This window comes from Prinia subflava, chromosome 7 (genome assembly GCF_021018805.1).
Source record: "Prinia subflava isolate CZ2003 ecotype Zambia chromosome 7, Cam_Psub_1.2, whole genome shotgun sequence".
NCBI classification, from domain to species: domain Eukaryota; kingdom Metazoa; phylum Chordata; class Aves; order Passeriformes; family Cisticolidae; genus Prinia; species Prinia subflava.
In genome coordinates, this window is record NC_086253.1 from 30,117,184 (window position 1) to 30,133,800 (window position 16,617).

The following is a 16,617-nucleotide window of genomic DNA, read 5'->3' on the forward strand; positions in this document are numbered from 1 at the left end:
TCTCTCTCTCTCTCCCTCTCTCTCTTCTTTTCACTGCCTCTGCAGTAGCATCTCCTCAGAAATAATGTTACCTTTTATCTTGTCATTTTATAGTCTTATTAGTGGATTGCTTGTAATTATTGTTGGGTGTGTGGGTTTTTAATGACTGAAGAGACAGAAATAAACAGTAAAGGTCTGGAGGTAGATAGTGCTTAATTTGTTTAACAACAAATATGTTGTCAGAAGTGTATCTGAGACAAATGTAGTAGCAACTATGCATCAGTGATAATCTATAGGATAACGTTAAAAGTAGCCTTTCAAACAAGGGATGTTTTGGGTATACTTCTTCTATTTGTGTTTACAGAAGATCAGATTAATCTGTCCTAGAAATCTAACTCTTTCAATAGCTATTGAATCCTTTAATAGCATTGACAGCAGAGCGCGCAAAGAAAAGTAATAAATCAGTATGAACAGTTTATTGGGGTTTTTATTTGAGAAATGACATTGTAACTTCACAGTAAGTAAGATCAGTCAACTGACCTGACAGAAACACACTCTAAAAATCAAGTTTTTTGTTCAAATATCTGGATTATCTGATTCTTCTTGTGGTTGTACAGCAGTTAGGGGCACTGAGTGTTAAATACAGCTAGGAAAGCCAGGCTGTGTCTTTTGACCAGATTAAGTGTCAGATGAAGTGATAAGATTGGGGTCAGAGTTCCTGCTCAGTCACCCTTTCCGAGTTCCTGGTCTAGACACTGAGGTGCTCACATCAAACTACCATAAAAGGTCTGTGCAGCTTTCAGTATTCAGAGCCAAGATAGTGCAACACAACTGCTAAAACTGTATAACTATAACCATCTGCATGGTGCCATGGAAATCTCAAAAAAAACCCCAAAAAACCAACAACCTCTCACTTTGGGTCTTGCATAGAAACAATAATGTAAGTATCACTTGGGAAACTGAAAAATAATGACCATTGTAGTTACAGAGAAATACTTTGAATGTCAAAAGTGATGTTAAGTAAATATACAGACACATTCTTTTGAACACAAGATGGTAGTCTTTGAAGTTCATCTGTAAGTTCTCCTGTGTCATAGCAAGTATTCCACTGTAGTTTCCTCTTCTTGGTCTCTGGTGGGACCATCCAGTAAGGAAAACTTCCAAGTAAAAAGCTTTGTCACTTAGTTACTGCATTGCTTTTATGCTGTGTTCTGGGAATGTCCTGGCACTGGACAGGTGCTATATATCTGTATGTCATATGCTATACCTCCATTAAGTGAAACAAGACATTGCTGTTTTTCATAACTTTGTATTATTGCCTTGGTAAATGTGCTGTCACTACATCTCTTATGCTGGCCACAGGCTTTTAAGAATAGGACTTTGCCTCTTACTGCCATGGAGGTGTTGTTCATATGTTGTTCAAATGTTGTTGACTCTTGTCATAACACTATAATTTGAAAATGATAAAATTTGCTCTTTATTTCATGATAATGATATGCTGCAATACTAATACCAACCAGAGGATTCCATTTAGAAGAAGAATTAGTCGAGTCTGTAACGTAATGGGCCCATACTCTCACAGTTGGCATGTTAATCTTCCATGGCACTGTAGGAAGAAGTCCCTAAAGCAGCATGATGATCTTTTGTCATACTGTAATCATGTTAATATGTTGAGCTGGCATGCTGCCTGCTCACAGGATGTTTTCCTCCTTTTACTAACTAGATGCCAAGCAGTGATTCATGTAAGCTGGCTTCATTAATTACTATGGATATCAGCTCCTGAAGAAAGTCTGTGCATATTTAGCAACATTGGTACATTAATCTGAGTTTTCTTTGCAGTAGTAAAATGTAATCTGTTCATATAAATAACAAAGTTAGCTTCCCTTTTTTTGTCATGGTTTAACCCCAGCCATTGACCAAGCCTCACGCAGCCATTTGCTCACTCCCCCATCAGCAGGATCAGGGAGAGAATTGGAAGGGTAAAAGCCAGAAAACTTGAGAGATGAGAAAGAGACAGTTTATTAGGAAAAGCGAAAGTCGTGCATACAAACAAGATTTTTGCAGTAGCCTGACCTCTTGCACTTATTTTTTGCATTCAGAATTTTTACAGACAAATTGGGGCACTGTCGTGGTTGGGGGGGGGAGGTGAATTTTTCCAGGGAGATGTGGGCAGTCTAATCAGTGATCAGCTTTTCTGCTGGCACCTGGGTTGGTCACTCGGAGGTTTGGACACGCCTCTGAGGACACAAAGAGTTAAAAGCAGGAGTTTGGGGGGCTCGGTCTCTTTTCGGATCCGGGTTTCAGCAGAGAGACGTCTCAGGCCTCCTTCCCCTGCCCGGCCACGAGGCTGGGTGGGGGAGGGGAAACACGTGGTCGGCTCAGGTAAGCCGGAGCCCCGGGGGGAAGAAGAGAAGGGACAGGACTGGAACTAAGCTGCCCCGTCCAGGATGGAGGGGTAGAAAAACTGTGGAAGTGCCTGCTGTGTGTGCTCACCCCCCTCCTCCCCCCCAAACTCCGGGAGAAGTTGCTCAGCCACGTGGGGGTTTGCGGATCCTGGGAGTGCCTGAGCCTGCACCCTGCCGAGAAGAAACTGTTAACCCTTGCTTGGCAGAAAGAAACTTTTCTTAGACATTGATTCTCATGACTGGTGGTTTTCGGAGAGAGGGAAGCGGCCTGAGACCGAGATGATAAAGCATGATTAGAAGGAACCCGATGGAAGAATGAGAGGAGTGGCCTTTTGAGCTGGAATTCTCTTGCATAATGTCAGCCATAGACTGAACTTAAGTCTCTTTTGAACATAAACTGCATTTTTGGGTGGATACAGCTGCCCTTGCTTTTGCTACAGTGACTGGCACTTGAAGAGTTAGAGCGAGCAGAGAAAAGAGGGGGAGGGTGAGGTGGCACCCTCTGCCCTCAGGGCAGACCTGCTCCTGGAACCCTGGCCCCTGGGTAAAAAGGGGAGAGCTCGGCATGCAAGTATCCTTAAAAGAGCCCTGTATGCAGTTTTCAGCCTGTGGACAGCGGTGAGAGCGCTGGACATAGGAAAAAGAGTGTCACCTTAGCAGACTTCTCCGGGCGGTGCTATAGGTGACATGGAAACACATAAGGGGTGGACCCCTGTTTTCTGAAGAACAGTTTGTGGTGCGAGAGAGACTCCTCTCTCCCTTGCTGAATTGAAGATTAGTTTGTTTATGAGTGGTGATTGTTTGATCTAAAACCCAAGGGTTAGTCTGTGAAGAGTGATGGGTGAGGAGGTAGAAACTGGGAGAAGAAATGTTCTAAGAAGTTTTTATTTCTGTCTCTGTGTGTGTTTAAGAGTATCTCTGTCCCTGTTCTTATGTAATTAATAAAGTTTTGGTGGTTTTTTTTTTTTGTTTTCAAGGTTTAAGCCTGCTCTGCTCTGTTCCTGATCACATCCCACAGGAGTTGTTAGAGAAAAAACATATATTCATGGGTGCACTAACATCTAGCCAGTGCTAACCCATGACAGGCACATTAAGGATTTATGAACCTAAAAATGTCAGCTCAAGACTTTGGTGGATGTTCTCTATATTGCTGTTTTGCCATAGTACCTGAGGCTCCTGGCTGAGAAATGGAGTTTCACTGATCTAGGAATTTCACAAATGCATGGCAGAGTTCTTCCAGTTCCATAGTTTTCAGTCTAAACACAGTGCAAGAACTAGAATTTGGACATGTAAACTAATAGTGTCAAATGCAATGAAACAAAAAGACAGTATTGATAATATTAAATTAAGTTTTTAAGCTAAAAATTTAAATAAGGTGGTGGTTCTGCTTGTGTATATGAGGATTTCCTCCCAATTGTGAAGGATCTGCTTGTTGAGAAAAACAATCCATGATGGAGATGGGCCAAGCTCTCCAAAGAGTTTATAGTTCTTAGCTAGTGCTTTGGTAGGATCCCCTAAGCAGGGGTTTACATCTCAAGTGAGTGGAGACCTGTTAAATTCTTCAATTATAACAATATTCAATTAACAATATTATAACAATATATTAAGCATTTAACAATAAAATGCTGCTCTCCACATTTTCCACAGGGCTTGCTGTTTCATATGGGTTAGCATCCAACCTCTGCCATCTTCTCCTCTGGCACAAACCTACATTTGCATGTTTTCTGTGTTCCACCATACAATAAAGACTATATATATGTTTGAGGAGAGACACAGATCAATGTTTTAGTTTGAACAGAAAGGCTCACAGGTCTTACTATTGCTTTCAAGTACATTTTCAGAGATAAGTATTTAAATAGTATAAAAGAATAAAAGCAAATGGAAAATTAGCCAGGAATTATAGTTAAAAGAGTCCAGGGAGGTCAAGGTTAGACAAAGAATGCCATTCCATGTTCAGAAATGGCTGAGACCAATGGGAATTTGATATAGGCAATGGTCCTGGCTTAGTTCAAAGTCTCATTTTCAGATCTCTTTCAGAACTGATTTAGAGATAGTTTATCAGACCTTTGGATCTCTAAGATGAGAGAAGAGCAGAAAAATATTACAAGGAATGAAGATAAACTCTTTTAACAAAAACACTTTTCAGTGAAACTTTCACAGAAGATCAAAGTTTGATCAAAATGCAACTGATTTTTTAAAAAGCTGGACAAACCCTGCAGTACTTGCAAATCCTCAGCTGAAGAGACTTGGGTGTCTTAATCTAGATATGTAAAAATTTCACCCTAAAGTATGGGCTTAAGATAGACCATAACATATATTTATGAATCCATTCAATGTATTTATATGAGCACATATACTAACATATATATAATAATGGTTTGCAGCTTTTCAGTAGTAAACATACCCCAGTGTACAGCCAAACCTAGACTTTTTATTCTCAGTATTGACTATCGTATTGTAATAACCCTGGAATTCTTAAAAATTGCCCCCAGCAATGGAACAGCATTTTCAACTGCTCTGGTGAGAATTACTGTCTTGTTACTGTCACAGAGAGGAAAGACATACTGCATTCCTCAAGAAACTCCAGTTCTCTACTTTATTGATTTTGCAACAAATCTTTTTTTTTTTAATGAATATGGTATCTGTTCTTAAATGAAGTAGGCATATATAATTGCAAGGTTTATTCAGTTGTTATTACTACTGATAATTTACAGAGCATATTGTTCTCCTGGTTTTTAGGGTATCACATTTGAAGAATTTAGATCATTTTTTCAATTCTTGAACAATCTAGAAGACTTTACAATTGCAATGCAAATGTATAATTTTGCAAGTCGTTCCATAGGTCAAGGTAAGTAACTATATTGTTATAAAAATCCATTGATATCCATATAGAACTGCTGACAAAAATGCAAAAATGTTTTGTATTTCCTAGTTTGGAGTTTTAATGTTGTGCAAAGTCATGTAAGTGGTGGTCAATGCAGAATAATTGTCCATCAAATCCTACAATACAGGAGTAAAGAGGCACTTGATGATACCAGTGAGAGATCAAATTAAAGCAAGCAAACGCATTTCTTTACACAGTGAGCATCTGAAACTTGGCCTTCTACAAAGGCTATAGAAGAAGACAGTGTCAGAAGGTCTGAAGAGAGATCAGACAGATTTTTAACAAATCAGTAAGTGGGTACTGAAAGAACTAGGCATGTATGTATCTACTAAAATCCTTCATAGAACAGTTGTGATGCTTGGGGAGCACAAGGTGAGCAATTTGCACAGTGGTCAGACTTGGGGGCTCTCCTCAAGTAGCCTCTTCATGAGTCTGACCCCATACCACCAGCATAGTCCTACCTAATGGGGCTTTACCAAGGGATTGTATCTTTTTCTCTGTGCTCTATTTCTTGGGTTCTGTTTTGTGTCACATAAGTAAATGCCATATATGTAACATAGGTTTAATTATAATAGGATTTTCTAATTTTGTTATTGCACATAGTATATGGACTGTTACCCTTTTTGTAAAATAATTTGCACCAATTAAGCAGTGTCATTTTACATCAGTTAAGGACTACTTGGTTTAGAACTGTGAAATTCGGTCCTAATTTTCACTTTTTCATATTTTTGAGTAGTTAAATGTGAAAACTCGAGTTAAAAGTTTACTTATATTTCATAATATGCTGTTCACAAAGTCTTCTAAATTCACCTTTTTTATTTTTTTTCTGGTGTTCTCCTCATGCAGATGAATTCAAGCGTGCTGTGTATGTAGCCACAGGTGTGAAGCTCTCACCACACTTGGTGAACACAGTGTTCAAGATTTTTGATGTCGATAGAGATGACCAGTTGAGTTATAAAGAATTTATTGGCATCATGAAAGACAGACTCAATCGAGGGTTTAGGGTAAGGAGTCTAAATTTTATAATTATCTTAGTTGACTTTGCTACTTACCACTGCTTTAGGATCTGTAGCACCTGTAGATTTCAAACCAGCAGTGTGTATGTTTAAAGACATACATTTTATGACATACATTTATAGAAATATTGAAGCAATCTGTAAGACAAAATCCTTCTTAAATTCTTGGGTTTTTTTGTTAGAAAGCAATATTTAGAGGTTGTGATGTACTTTTATAATATGGAAGCCAAATAGGACATGAGAAATCCCCCGTATACTGTCATTTCTTCTGTATCATGTGATTAATAGATTAGCATTAGGAATTTTAACAATGGCAGCAATTATGTCTGTGTTGCTTGCAGAGAAAAGAGAACTTGTCTCTCTCAAGCTCAAGAAGTTTAAAGGTCAACTCTTCTAAAACATTATATAAAATACCAAGTGCTCATAATACAGTTGGAGAGAGTTGCAGCAGAAGGTAGTTTTAATTTTCAAATAAAAATTGAAGTGGTGCTGAACAATGCTGTGTTCTAGTTCAGACCTGATTTTAATAATTAAACCCTATATCAAATATTCAATTATAATAAGCTAGAGGGCAGTAATTTTTTTTCTTCATATGACAACTGTTAACATTTTTTAACTAAATGTAAAATGGTGTTCTAACTAACAACCTTATTGCTTAGACATAAATCTTAAGCTGTATTATGGTTCCTAAAGTCACATTTCAATATTTTACTTCTGTAATTTTAGTTAATTTTAGTTAGCTTCCCAAATGTAATTATAGAGCTTTCTGTGAAGTGGTGTTGAGTCTAATAGTTTACTTGTTATTTCTGTAATATTTTGATCAAACATAAAATGTAGATAACAACCACTGTATTTGTAACAAACATATTTCCTTGTTGGTCCTCAATTCCTTTTATTATGGTGTGGTAATGATGCTTGCTTCACAATTGTTTCAAGCTGTTCAGCTGTATGTTTTAATGTTTACTAATCGTAAATGTGCAGTGTATGTTAATTTAATCAGCAAACAGTCTGCTTACTAAGTAATTCTTGTATTTATTACATCTTCCTATTTCATAAAATGCATGACAGAAATCACATACAGTTTTAAGAATCAGTATCATCCAGCACTCTTCAGTCTTCCATATGTATCTTGCTTTTACCTGGACCACTATAAAATATTCCAGTGGACTATAAAAGAACTATAAAGAATAGCCAATATTCAGAAGAACACAACCTTTCATAAATTATAATTCTTATTTAAGTTAAATACTAGACCTCTCCTGGATTATATAGGAGACAATTGTGATTTGGTCTTGTAATTCAGTTAAATGCATTCTCTTCACTAATCAGTAGTATGCCAAGACAATTACAGTAGTGAAAGGAGGAATTACAATTTCCAGTAAGTTTTCATAAGTGTCACACAAACTAATTTTTTTCCTAGAGTGGATAATAGGAAAAGTTCTGCAAAAATCTGCCCTCATAAAAAAAAAATCTGCAAAGATTTTGCCTTAATAAACACCCCCCACCCACTGCAGTCTTGGTTTAGAATGAAAAGTAGAAAATGCCTGAGAACCTTTTTCCCAGAACAAATTGATGGAAAGTGTCATTAATTGCTTCCTATTGTTAAAAGTTAACGTGTTCTTATGTTAAAAGTTGCAGAGAATTAAATGTGTCCAACACAAGTAAAACTTGATCTCTTGCTCCTACAGTGTGGAGGGCTCAAACGTCATCTTGTGCTAAATCAAAGCTAATTAATCACTAATTAAATACTAATCAAAGCTAACTAATTACTAACCTTTATCAATAACTGTGTTTTAAATGAAAATTCCGTCAGTTTCATTATACGGATAAAAGTTTGTAACAGCTTCAGCTTATTCAGTTATTTGGTAGCAACACAGAAATCTTGGCCATGAGAAATCTGAACCCCTTTATGAAGTATCAATGCCTGATTTTAATGTAAAGTATCCCTCAAGTAATGTCTGCCAATTGACGTAGTATCTGATTATCTCTCTAAAAACATCCCAAAATAACAGTTTCAGTTACGCCTATGATTGGAAGTATGATTTTACAATTAACATCTTGTACTTAGCAATTCTACCTTTTAAAAAGTTGTTCCACTAATTATGTTTGTCCAGAATCTTGAGGCCATTACAGGATTTGGTACTGGGACCGTGTATTTTAGAAAAGGGCATTTTGTGGTTATATAGTCAGACTAAAATGAACCTATTTAAGAGTAAAGAGTGACAGAAGTCCAATGAAAATGCAGTTCTGAAACATCAGTCAGTACATAGCAGGCTTTTCCTATTTAAAAGCTTAGCCTTGAACTTAAAAGCTTGAGGGTCAGGTACTACCTCTTATAGGAGGAACACAATACATTTTCATTTTAATACAAATTTTAGATACGTTTTTGGAAAAATAAATTTCTTAAAGACTTTATCAAATGAAGTCTCTTTTTCTGAACTTTTGTAGCACAACCTAAAACCTTTTTTCATTTTAGTAGTTTGAAGCACACTCATATGTTAAGCTGCCATCAAGTGGTCAGTCAGAGTACTGCCATAAACTTATTAAAATGTTCAGACACAAAAAGCTTTTTTTTGCTTATTAGTTAAAATAATTATTTCCCTTTCTTTTTCAAATTTATATATAAGAAGATTCCCTTTCCTTTACAAATTCCATTTTTAAACTGAAAGACTTGGAACTTAATGACTAAATGATAAACATTTTGCATAACACATGCTGTATGGTATCTCCTAGCTATTTGTCAATTAAAGCCATTTTTTTTGTATTTTCATGATACCGTTGTCTTATGCTTCCCTCTGGCTGCCTTCACGTGTTGTCTGCATCTGCACACTTCTCCATCTTCTGCTCCACAGGGCTACAAACCCATACAGAGGTACACTACTTTCAAATCCTGCGTGAGGAAGGAGCTCTATAGCAGATAAATGACGGTATGTGTTAGCCCCAGTCTGAGTGTGCTGGCATGCCTGCAGGAATGGCTGAATGTTGAACTGTCACTGCTTTGTTTCCTGTCCCAAAACTCAGGAATAGGTTACATGACTGCAGGCAATGTAGTAGCTCAAGACATCACCTTGTGTTTTTGACTGAAGCAATAGAATTTTATCCTGGAGTTGATAATGGCTGATTCACACTGTCACTGTTCTGTGAGCCAGCTGTGATTTTGTACTGTGTTTGAAATCAGGAAAACTATTTTGTCATAGTTTCTTGCTGTTTTCTGTCTGTCCTATTATGTCTATTTAAGTAATTTCTCAGGTACTTACATCTGATAAGTATTTACCAAGGAAGATTGTAGAGGCATATTTTTCTGACTTTTAGTGACTTGATTCTACTTTGATTTATACTGCTATATTCTTGATAGCAATAATTTTTGGCTCAACTAATGCTGTACCAGCAAGTTTGAAAAATCAGCATTGTGTCTACACATAATCACCATGGCTGTTTTCACACATCCACTACATGCGCGTCCATTTGTACAGTTCAGTTGTACTATGAATTTCAGTGTAAAAACTGGGGTGTGCTTATTCTGTAGCTGTATTGTGAAACTGTTTGTCACACAGGGGACATAGGCACTGTGTTAGTAGACATTTCTCCTCTTAACATGAAGGAAGAGTTTGTTCCTTTGTAAGGGTTTTTCCTGTTTCCATGTGAAGACTTTGCAGGAGTTGCTATGAGGGCTGCTGGCTCCCAGGGAGCAGAGATGTACACCATGACAAGCCCCATGGTTCTGAAAGACCCTGTGAGGGGTCCAGCACATCTCATGCTCCTGAACCTGGAGGGTTTGACTGTCATTCTCCTGCTGGTTTTAATTGTGAGGCACAATGTTAAGCTGAGATTTTTTTGTTCATTACTATTCCCTAATACTGAACCATTGTACTAATATATGAGGGACAGAAGAGAATTTGATCTTAACAAAGAGTCTGGTTTCTCCACCTTACTAATGGGAAATGTAAATGACTAGTAAAGTAGTTTAAACAATATTTTAGTAATCCAAGACACTAGTCACATGAGAGGAAGTCATGGCTTTCATTTAATCTTATGTAACTTTAAATCTTTGAAACTTTTGACTTTCAAAGCTTCCTTTCTTCTTTTATCATGTATTTTTAAATATAGTTATTAGGAGCACTTCATCTTTTTATTGAAAACCAAATTGTAGTTTCATGTTAATTATTATTTAAACGGTAAACTTTTCAAGATGTGGAACAGCTCTTACAGGAAACTGGCAAAATGCTACACAGTCATGATGCTTCCCTGATAATTTCAGTGAAGGGTATGCAACCAAGTGGAAGAAAATGCAGTGACACAAAGGAATCCAGTATCTAAGCAACAAACCTAATAAAATTATCTTGGTGACAGAAAGACTGTGGTAAAAGGATCAAGTATACATACATCAATGTATGCACACTAACAATCTGACAATAACTTATGAGATCTAAATTCAGACACTAAATTAATTAATTCGTATGCTGAGATGATGTAAACTGGGAAAAAATGTACCATGGAGATTTATAAAGGGAGATGTTGTTCAGTCTGTATTAAATTCTCAAAAAAATGTTGAATTATAGTATGTCCACACTACCCATTTGGAGACAGAAGAAACCAGGTTAGTTTTCAGGGCATGGACTTGGCTCCAGGCAACCTCACTGAGTTAATGTAAAGGTCACTAGTTATTTACCCTGCTCTTCTTCCCACCTGGAGATCCTGGATGTAACAAAAGTTCTTCTTGTACCCAAGCTTGCTTGAGCAGGTTTGTATCAAATACCTGTTGCCTGTGCACTGAAGAATACAAATATAAGCCTTGTATATATAAAATTCTCTCTTCCCTGCTGACACATTTGTTTGCTACTGCTCTTCACTTGAGCAACTGCTTCTTGTCTCTTATCACGAGTCAGAATCACAGAATTTTTAAGGTCAGAAAAGACCTCTGAGATCCATCCCAGGCATTACAGTGACATAACCAGTTGTTGGCTGTTAAGAGTTCCTTTTTGTGCAAAACATTGCATAACTCATAATATTTCTTCAGATTTGTTTGTAAACTTCTGCTAATGGAAATGGAAACTTTAGCCAAGGCATGTGAAATGATTTGGCAAAAGTACTGTGGAGTAAAACAGAGATAGTTCTGTCTTTGCCATACATTGTGGAGTGAAAGTGGATTTACATATTTCTAAACATCATAATTTTCCATTTATTTTATAAATTGAAAAGATAATAAAAATGGAATCATTGGAGATTGGAAATTGAACCATTTCAAGAGGCATTTAAATTCCAGTCTGATGTCCAAAGAAGCACATAAATGTACATGAAATACAAAAATCAGCTGCAACTACATTCCACAGTAAGGTGCAGTACAACTACTATTAATTTCACTTTTTTCCAAATATAAATGTTTGGTTCATTGTGCTTTGAAACATTGTGCTTTTCTATGGTGAATTTAGAACTCTGGTGAAGGAGATTAAGATACTTGGCACGCTTACCATAGATTATACCCTGCTTTGCATTCTGAAAAGCAATAAACAGCACATTGTGCTCTATGTCACATATCTCTAAAATGCACTAATGCCATTACTCCACAGTGTAAGGAATGTTGTACCCTTATAATAAATAATGCAGATTTCTCCTTGAGGAACAACGGTACAAGCTGTGTGTGGTCCCTGCAGGGCACACAGCCTGACTCGGCATTGGCAGATATCCTTGGCATGCACTGCAGGGAGAACTGAGAACACGTGTTTGTAGGGAACTGCCTGACAGAGCACAGAGGACAGCTCTGCTTTGAATGTCTGTGGAAGGATCAACTAGGAAATTTCTAACAAAGCCCTTTCAAAGTTAATTTCCAAAAAGGAATGCTGGAAACCAGCTTATGAAGGGATTCAAGTCCATCTAAAGAACTGTTTGCTAAACTATTCATGTGCTCAGTAACTGTAATAGATATTTAGGCCATAATTGTGATTTTATTGACTATTGAAGTATTGAAAAGTAATTATTACATCACAAATGTAAATCTAGAAATTAATTTCTTTGTACTAGTAATTTTATGACAATCTTAGGATTTTTTTGCATTAAAATAACTGATTTCTAGATGTTCTGAATATTGTGGGTTTCCTGAATTTCTGATTAAAAGCTTTTGGGAGGTAGTGGTTAATAGCTGAAATAGTAACTCGAGACTGACTGAGGAAGGAAATTTTTTTTGAAAAAGACATGATAAACTGAAGCATGTATTCAGAACCTCATTTCCAGCCATTTCAACTATAAATCACTGTCTTTTGTAAACATTTTCATTCTGTCAAGTGAGATCAAATTTTTCAGGTAGTTAATCTTTTTAAAGCTTTTAATTTCTGTACTTTCCTAGTACACAGCAATTGAATACATCTTGTGCAAAAGACAGCTTTAAAAAAAACGAAAGAAGCTGTTGCTTACTGTTTGAAGAGACTTTTGCTTACCTCTTCTCTAAAGCAGGGAGGTGAAAAGTGTGTGATTAGGCACACCTTCCTGACTCATCTTACAAAAGTAATTGGAAATTGCAGAACTTGGGCTTTTGATCTTAAACCTGACAAGAAGCTTAAAAACATACCTGGATACAGTGGGAGGAGAATGTTCCAGTGAAACATGAAAGCATTGCAGAACGTGTGGACAAGCAGTTGCTTCTGTGGATTTGGTACACTGAGAGTAGATACAACAACAGTGCAAACATCAGAAATAAGTAGATGAACAGTCAGCATATTTCAGCATTTCTTTTAATGACTTTCATGAACATTTCTCTGAACTTATTTCATAAAATAAAAAATAAATGCATATCTTAAAGCACAGGTTAATAAACTAAATATGCTTTTGTTAAATAATGCACTGCAATTTGCAAGTGATGCTTTTTTTCATTATATTGTCTATAAATATCAGCTAAATTATGCATTCATATAAGTATGGTTTCTAATATTTAATGTCTGCATCATATACTACTGTGGATTGTGTTAAACTTCTATGCTTTTTAATTAAACAAGATGAGGGATAAGAATAAATAGATGTGGGCTTCCATGTCTAATGGTGGATTTTAATGTACTGCAGTGTGGCAATTTCTTTAATATCTTCACTCAGTTCAACTAAATCAAGGCATTGGACAGTGTGTCCTGGTTCTAGCTAAGAGTGAATTAGTTTTCTTCTTAGGAGCTGCTAGAGTGCTGTGTTTTAAATACAGGATGAGATGCTATTGGTGACACACTGATGCACTGGTTGCTGTGAGCAGTGCTTACACAGAGTCAAGGACTTTTCAGCTTTTCACCCCACCCCACTGCGAGGAGGCTGGGTGTGCACAGGGAGTTGGGAGGGGACACTGCCAGGATAGCTGACCCCAGCTGGCCCAAGGGATATTCCACACCATGCAGCATATGCTCACATACAAACTAGGAGGAAAGTGGTTTCCTTCCCCAGCTGCTCTGTTTCTTAGTTATCTCTCCATCAATTTTTTACACTTACTATGAAAATAGACTTGTGGAGATAGGAATAGTGGAAGAAATAATGAGATCCAGTGATAATGACAGAGAGCATAGAACACAGAGCAGTAAATCTCCCAGGCCAGCCCTTGGCCAGTTTTCCTCTCCATTCAATGGACATCTATTCATGCTGCTGAACTACAATTTAGGATTAAGGTAATCTAATATCAAGAAGCTTTCATGTCATCTGCCCATATTTGGCTTTTGCTGGTGCCTCAGTTTAATGAACATCATTAATTTTCTATGCTTTTTGTTTGGTGTCATAGGTGAACTTTTTAGTACAATGTCAATACAAAGAATCAAGGAACGAATCTAGAGAGGGAGCTGGACATACCTGAATAAAGACGAAATACTTTCTTGCATCTTTTAATATAAATAGGCTATTTGTTGAATGCTGTGTGCTGTGAGGTGAGGATGCCTTTTGAATACTTAACCTACGTATGAATTTATAACTCATTTTACAGAAGTAAATTGGATCTCTCATTATTTTAATATTAAAACATCCGTTTAGTATGTATGAGTCTGAATAAAATTTAAGGTTGAATTAATGAATTTAGTGAATGGTACCTTTTTTCCAATTGTATGGTTTTTACTTTTCACAGGAGACTCCGAAGTATGGCTGGAAGGAATATTACTCGTGTGTGATGACTGTAACCAGTGAGCATCTCAGAGATCTGTGGAAGCAATTTTGGAGACAAGATATGCTGAGATAAAGGAAGAAAGCAGGATTATCTGCACGGGCGAGAATTATTTATTCCCATGAATTCCTAATGAAGAACAAACTAACCCAGGTGAATGGTGAATCTTCCAGCTGCAGCAGAAAACACAGGACTTCTTTTCCACTTAGAGTAGTGATCATCAACTCTTAAAACTGCTTTTCAGTATGTATTTTATTTAATTGATGAACTAACTATGCCATGTGGGTGGGACAAGCCTTCTTTTGTAAGAACACCTTTTGAATATTATTTTTTTATTATTTTGAGATAAATTTGTCATTTCAAAGGAAACAAAAACAAGTCTTACACCTGGCCAGGAAGATGTTTGGCAGTGAAATGAAACTGCCTGCATCAGCTTAGACTGTGAATTTACTTTCAGAAGAGCACTGTTAAAAGTTGTGCTAAACTGAAAATGAGACTACATTAAGTAGCATAACAATTACATACGAGTTGAGTGGACAAATTAAACTCTTAGAGGCTGTTATTTTACAAAGAGTAAACTGCTACGGTTATAATGTGAATGATAGGTATTTACCTAGGAAAAGTACTGTATGAACTATGATGTTCAGATTCTCCAAGTCTTATTATTATTTTTATGAATTTATCTTTTAAAAAATAGTACAGATTTTAAGATGTCTTACAAGGAGTATGTCAAAAAAAAGTCAAAATGTTCAATTTCATGTAACATACACTTTGTAATATTTATTATAAATTTTATTGCCATACACTGGTATGTTTCTTGTAGAGTACAAATTCATGTGTTTCTTGTAAATAGTGCACTTTTAGATGAAGTGGCACTGAATAGAAATTATAGTTGTCTAATTTGCTACTCTGGAATGCTCTGTCTGAAAACTAGATCAATAGCTTGTGTTTGTGTCAAACAAAAAAACAAAACAAAAGATGAAGGCATGCGTAGTACAGAACAACACTAAGTAATATTTGAATATTACTTGTTTGCTATTCAGCAACAGCATTTTTCCTTGCTCCCTATTAAGATTATTGTTAGGTAGTAGGAATTAAATCCACACAAACAAGAACACATATTTTTTACACCCTTCTTGAAAGGGTTTACTGGACATTGAATAAGTCTGTTTAGGAAAAGACTGTGCCTTGAAATAATTCCAGCTGAATACACACACACTTAAATAATGTCAATAAACTGTCATCGGAAGCAGAAATATTTGGTAGTCAGACAATCAAAACAGAACTAAAACAATGCTTTTAAATATCTTACTACTCCAAATCATAAAAGAAAACTTTTTAACATTTAATGAGTGCACGTTTCTCAATTACCATATTATATGTCATGTGAATAGATTTATATTATCATTGTAACAGTGCATCTAAGTTTAGAAATGCTTCATTTATAGTAAGATATATCTCTGGTACAAGAATCAAAACAAAATGAGAAGAAATCATTTTTTTTAAGAAATTCCACACTGGGAATTGTAGAAAAAATATGTGCTAAATGTGGCTTTTATCTGAAAAAAACCCTCCAAACCCAAGCCAGTTCAGAAAACTATCAAAGGATGATACATCAATTAACATTTCACAATAAATAAATTCAAAATTTCCACCTTGGTGTCCTTAAACTATTGACAGCAATAAATAAATAGAGATAAAGGTTCTTGAATTGACACAGCAGAACATAGATAAGCTGCAACCCCTGTGTGATCATTTAGGGAATCAACTGTATTCAATGTATCATCTCGGTACCCAGAACTGTCTCACTGCTTCTTGTCAGCATATGCAAAACCCACTTTGTTACTTCAGTGACGAAGGGCAAAGAAAAGAGAAGAAAATACTGGGAGTCACTGAAAGGGTTCCCATCCTTACTTTTCACTCATGACTGCCCACTCACAGTGATCCTCCCCTTGGAGGAAGCAGCAGTACCATCATCATTTTGCTCCTCCACTGCCCTAGGCAACAGTGCACTTTGCTTTTATGGCTGGCCTGAGGCAATTTTAGCATTTTTCTATGTATTTCCTATCTATACTTACTTAATATAAAATAGAATGTGAAAGTGTCAGATTAGTTTTTAAGACTATTTTTTCTTCATGTTTAATAATATTATTTAATATAAATATGAATGAATACATATAATATTATTGTTTATTTCAAAATAAATGCACTTGAAACTAA

At 36.3% G+C, this 16,617-nt stretch overlaps 1 protein-coding gene across 7 annotated transcripts in view; it reads left to right on the forward strand.

The window, feature by feature from the left end:
- The window catches only part of MICU3 (mitochondrial calcium uptake family member 3), a 61,701-nt gene extending 45,084 nt beyond the window's left edge, over window positions 1-16,617 (forward strand). For 3 of the 7 annotated variants that reach the window (XM_063402023.1, XM_063402025.1, XM_063402027.1), the window contains 4 exons: window positions 5,124-5,232; window positions 6,115-6,272; window positions 9,137-9,211; window positions 14,362-16,617. In XM_063402023.1, the coding sequence (XP_063258093.1) occupies window positions 5,124-5,232; window positions 6,115-6,272; window positions 9,137-9,205 (336 nt within the window). In that variant the 3' untranslated portion in view covers window positions 9,206-9,211; window positions 14,362-16,617. Of the gene's footprint in view, window positions 1-5,123; window positions 5,233-6,114; window positions 6,273-9,136; window positions 9,212-14,025; window positions 14,168-14,361 lie in introns of all 7 variants that reach the window. The other 4 variants (XM_063402021.1, XM_063402022.1, XM_063402026.1 and 1 more) reach the window with 2 other exon arrangements.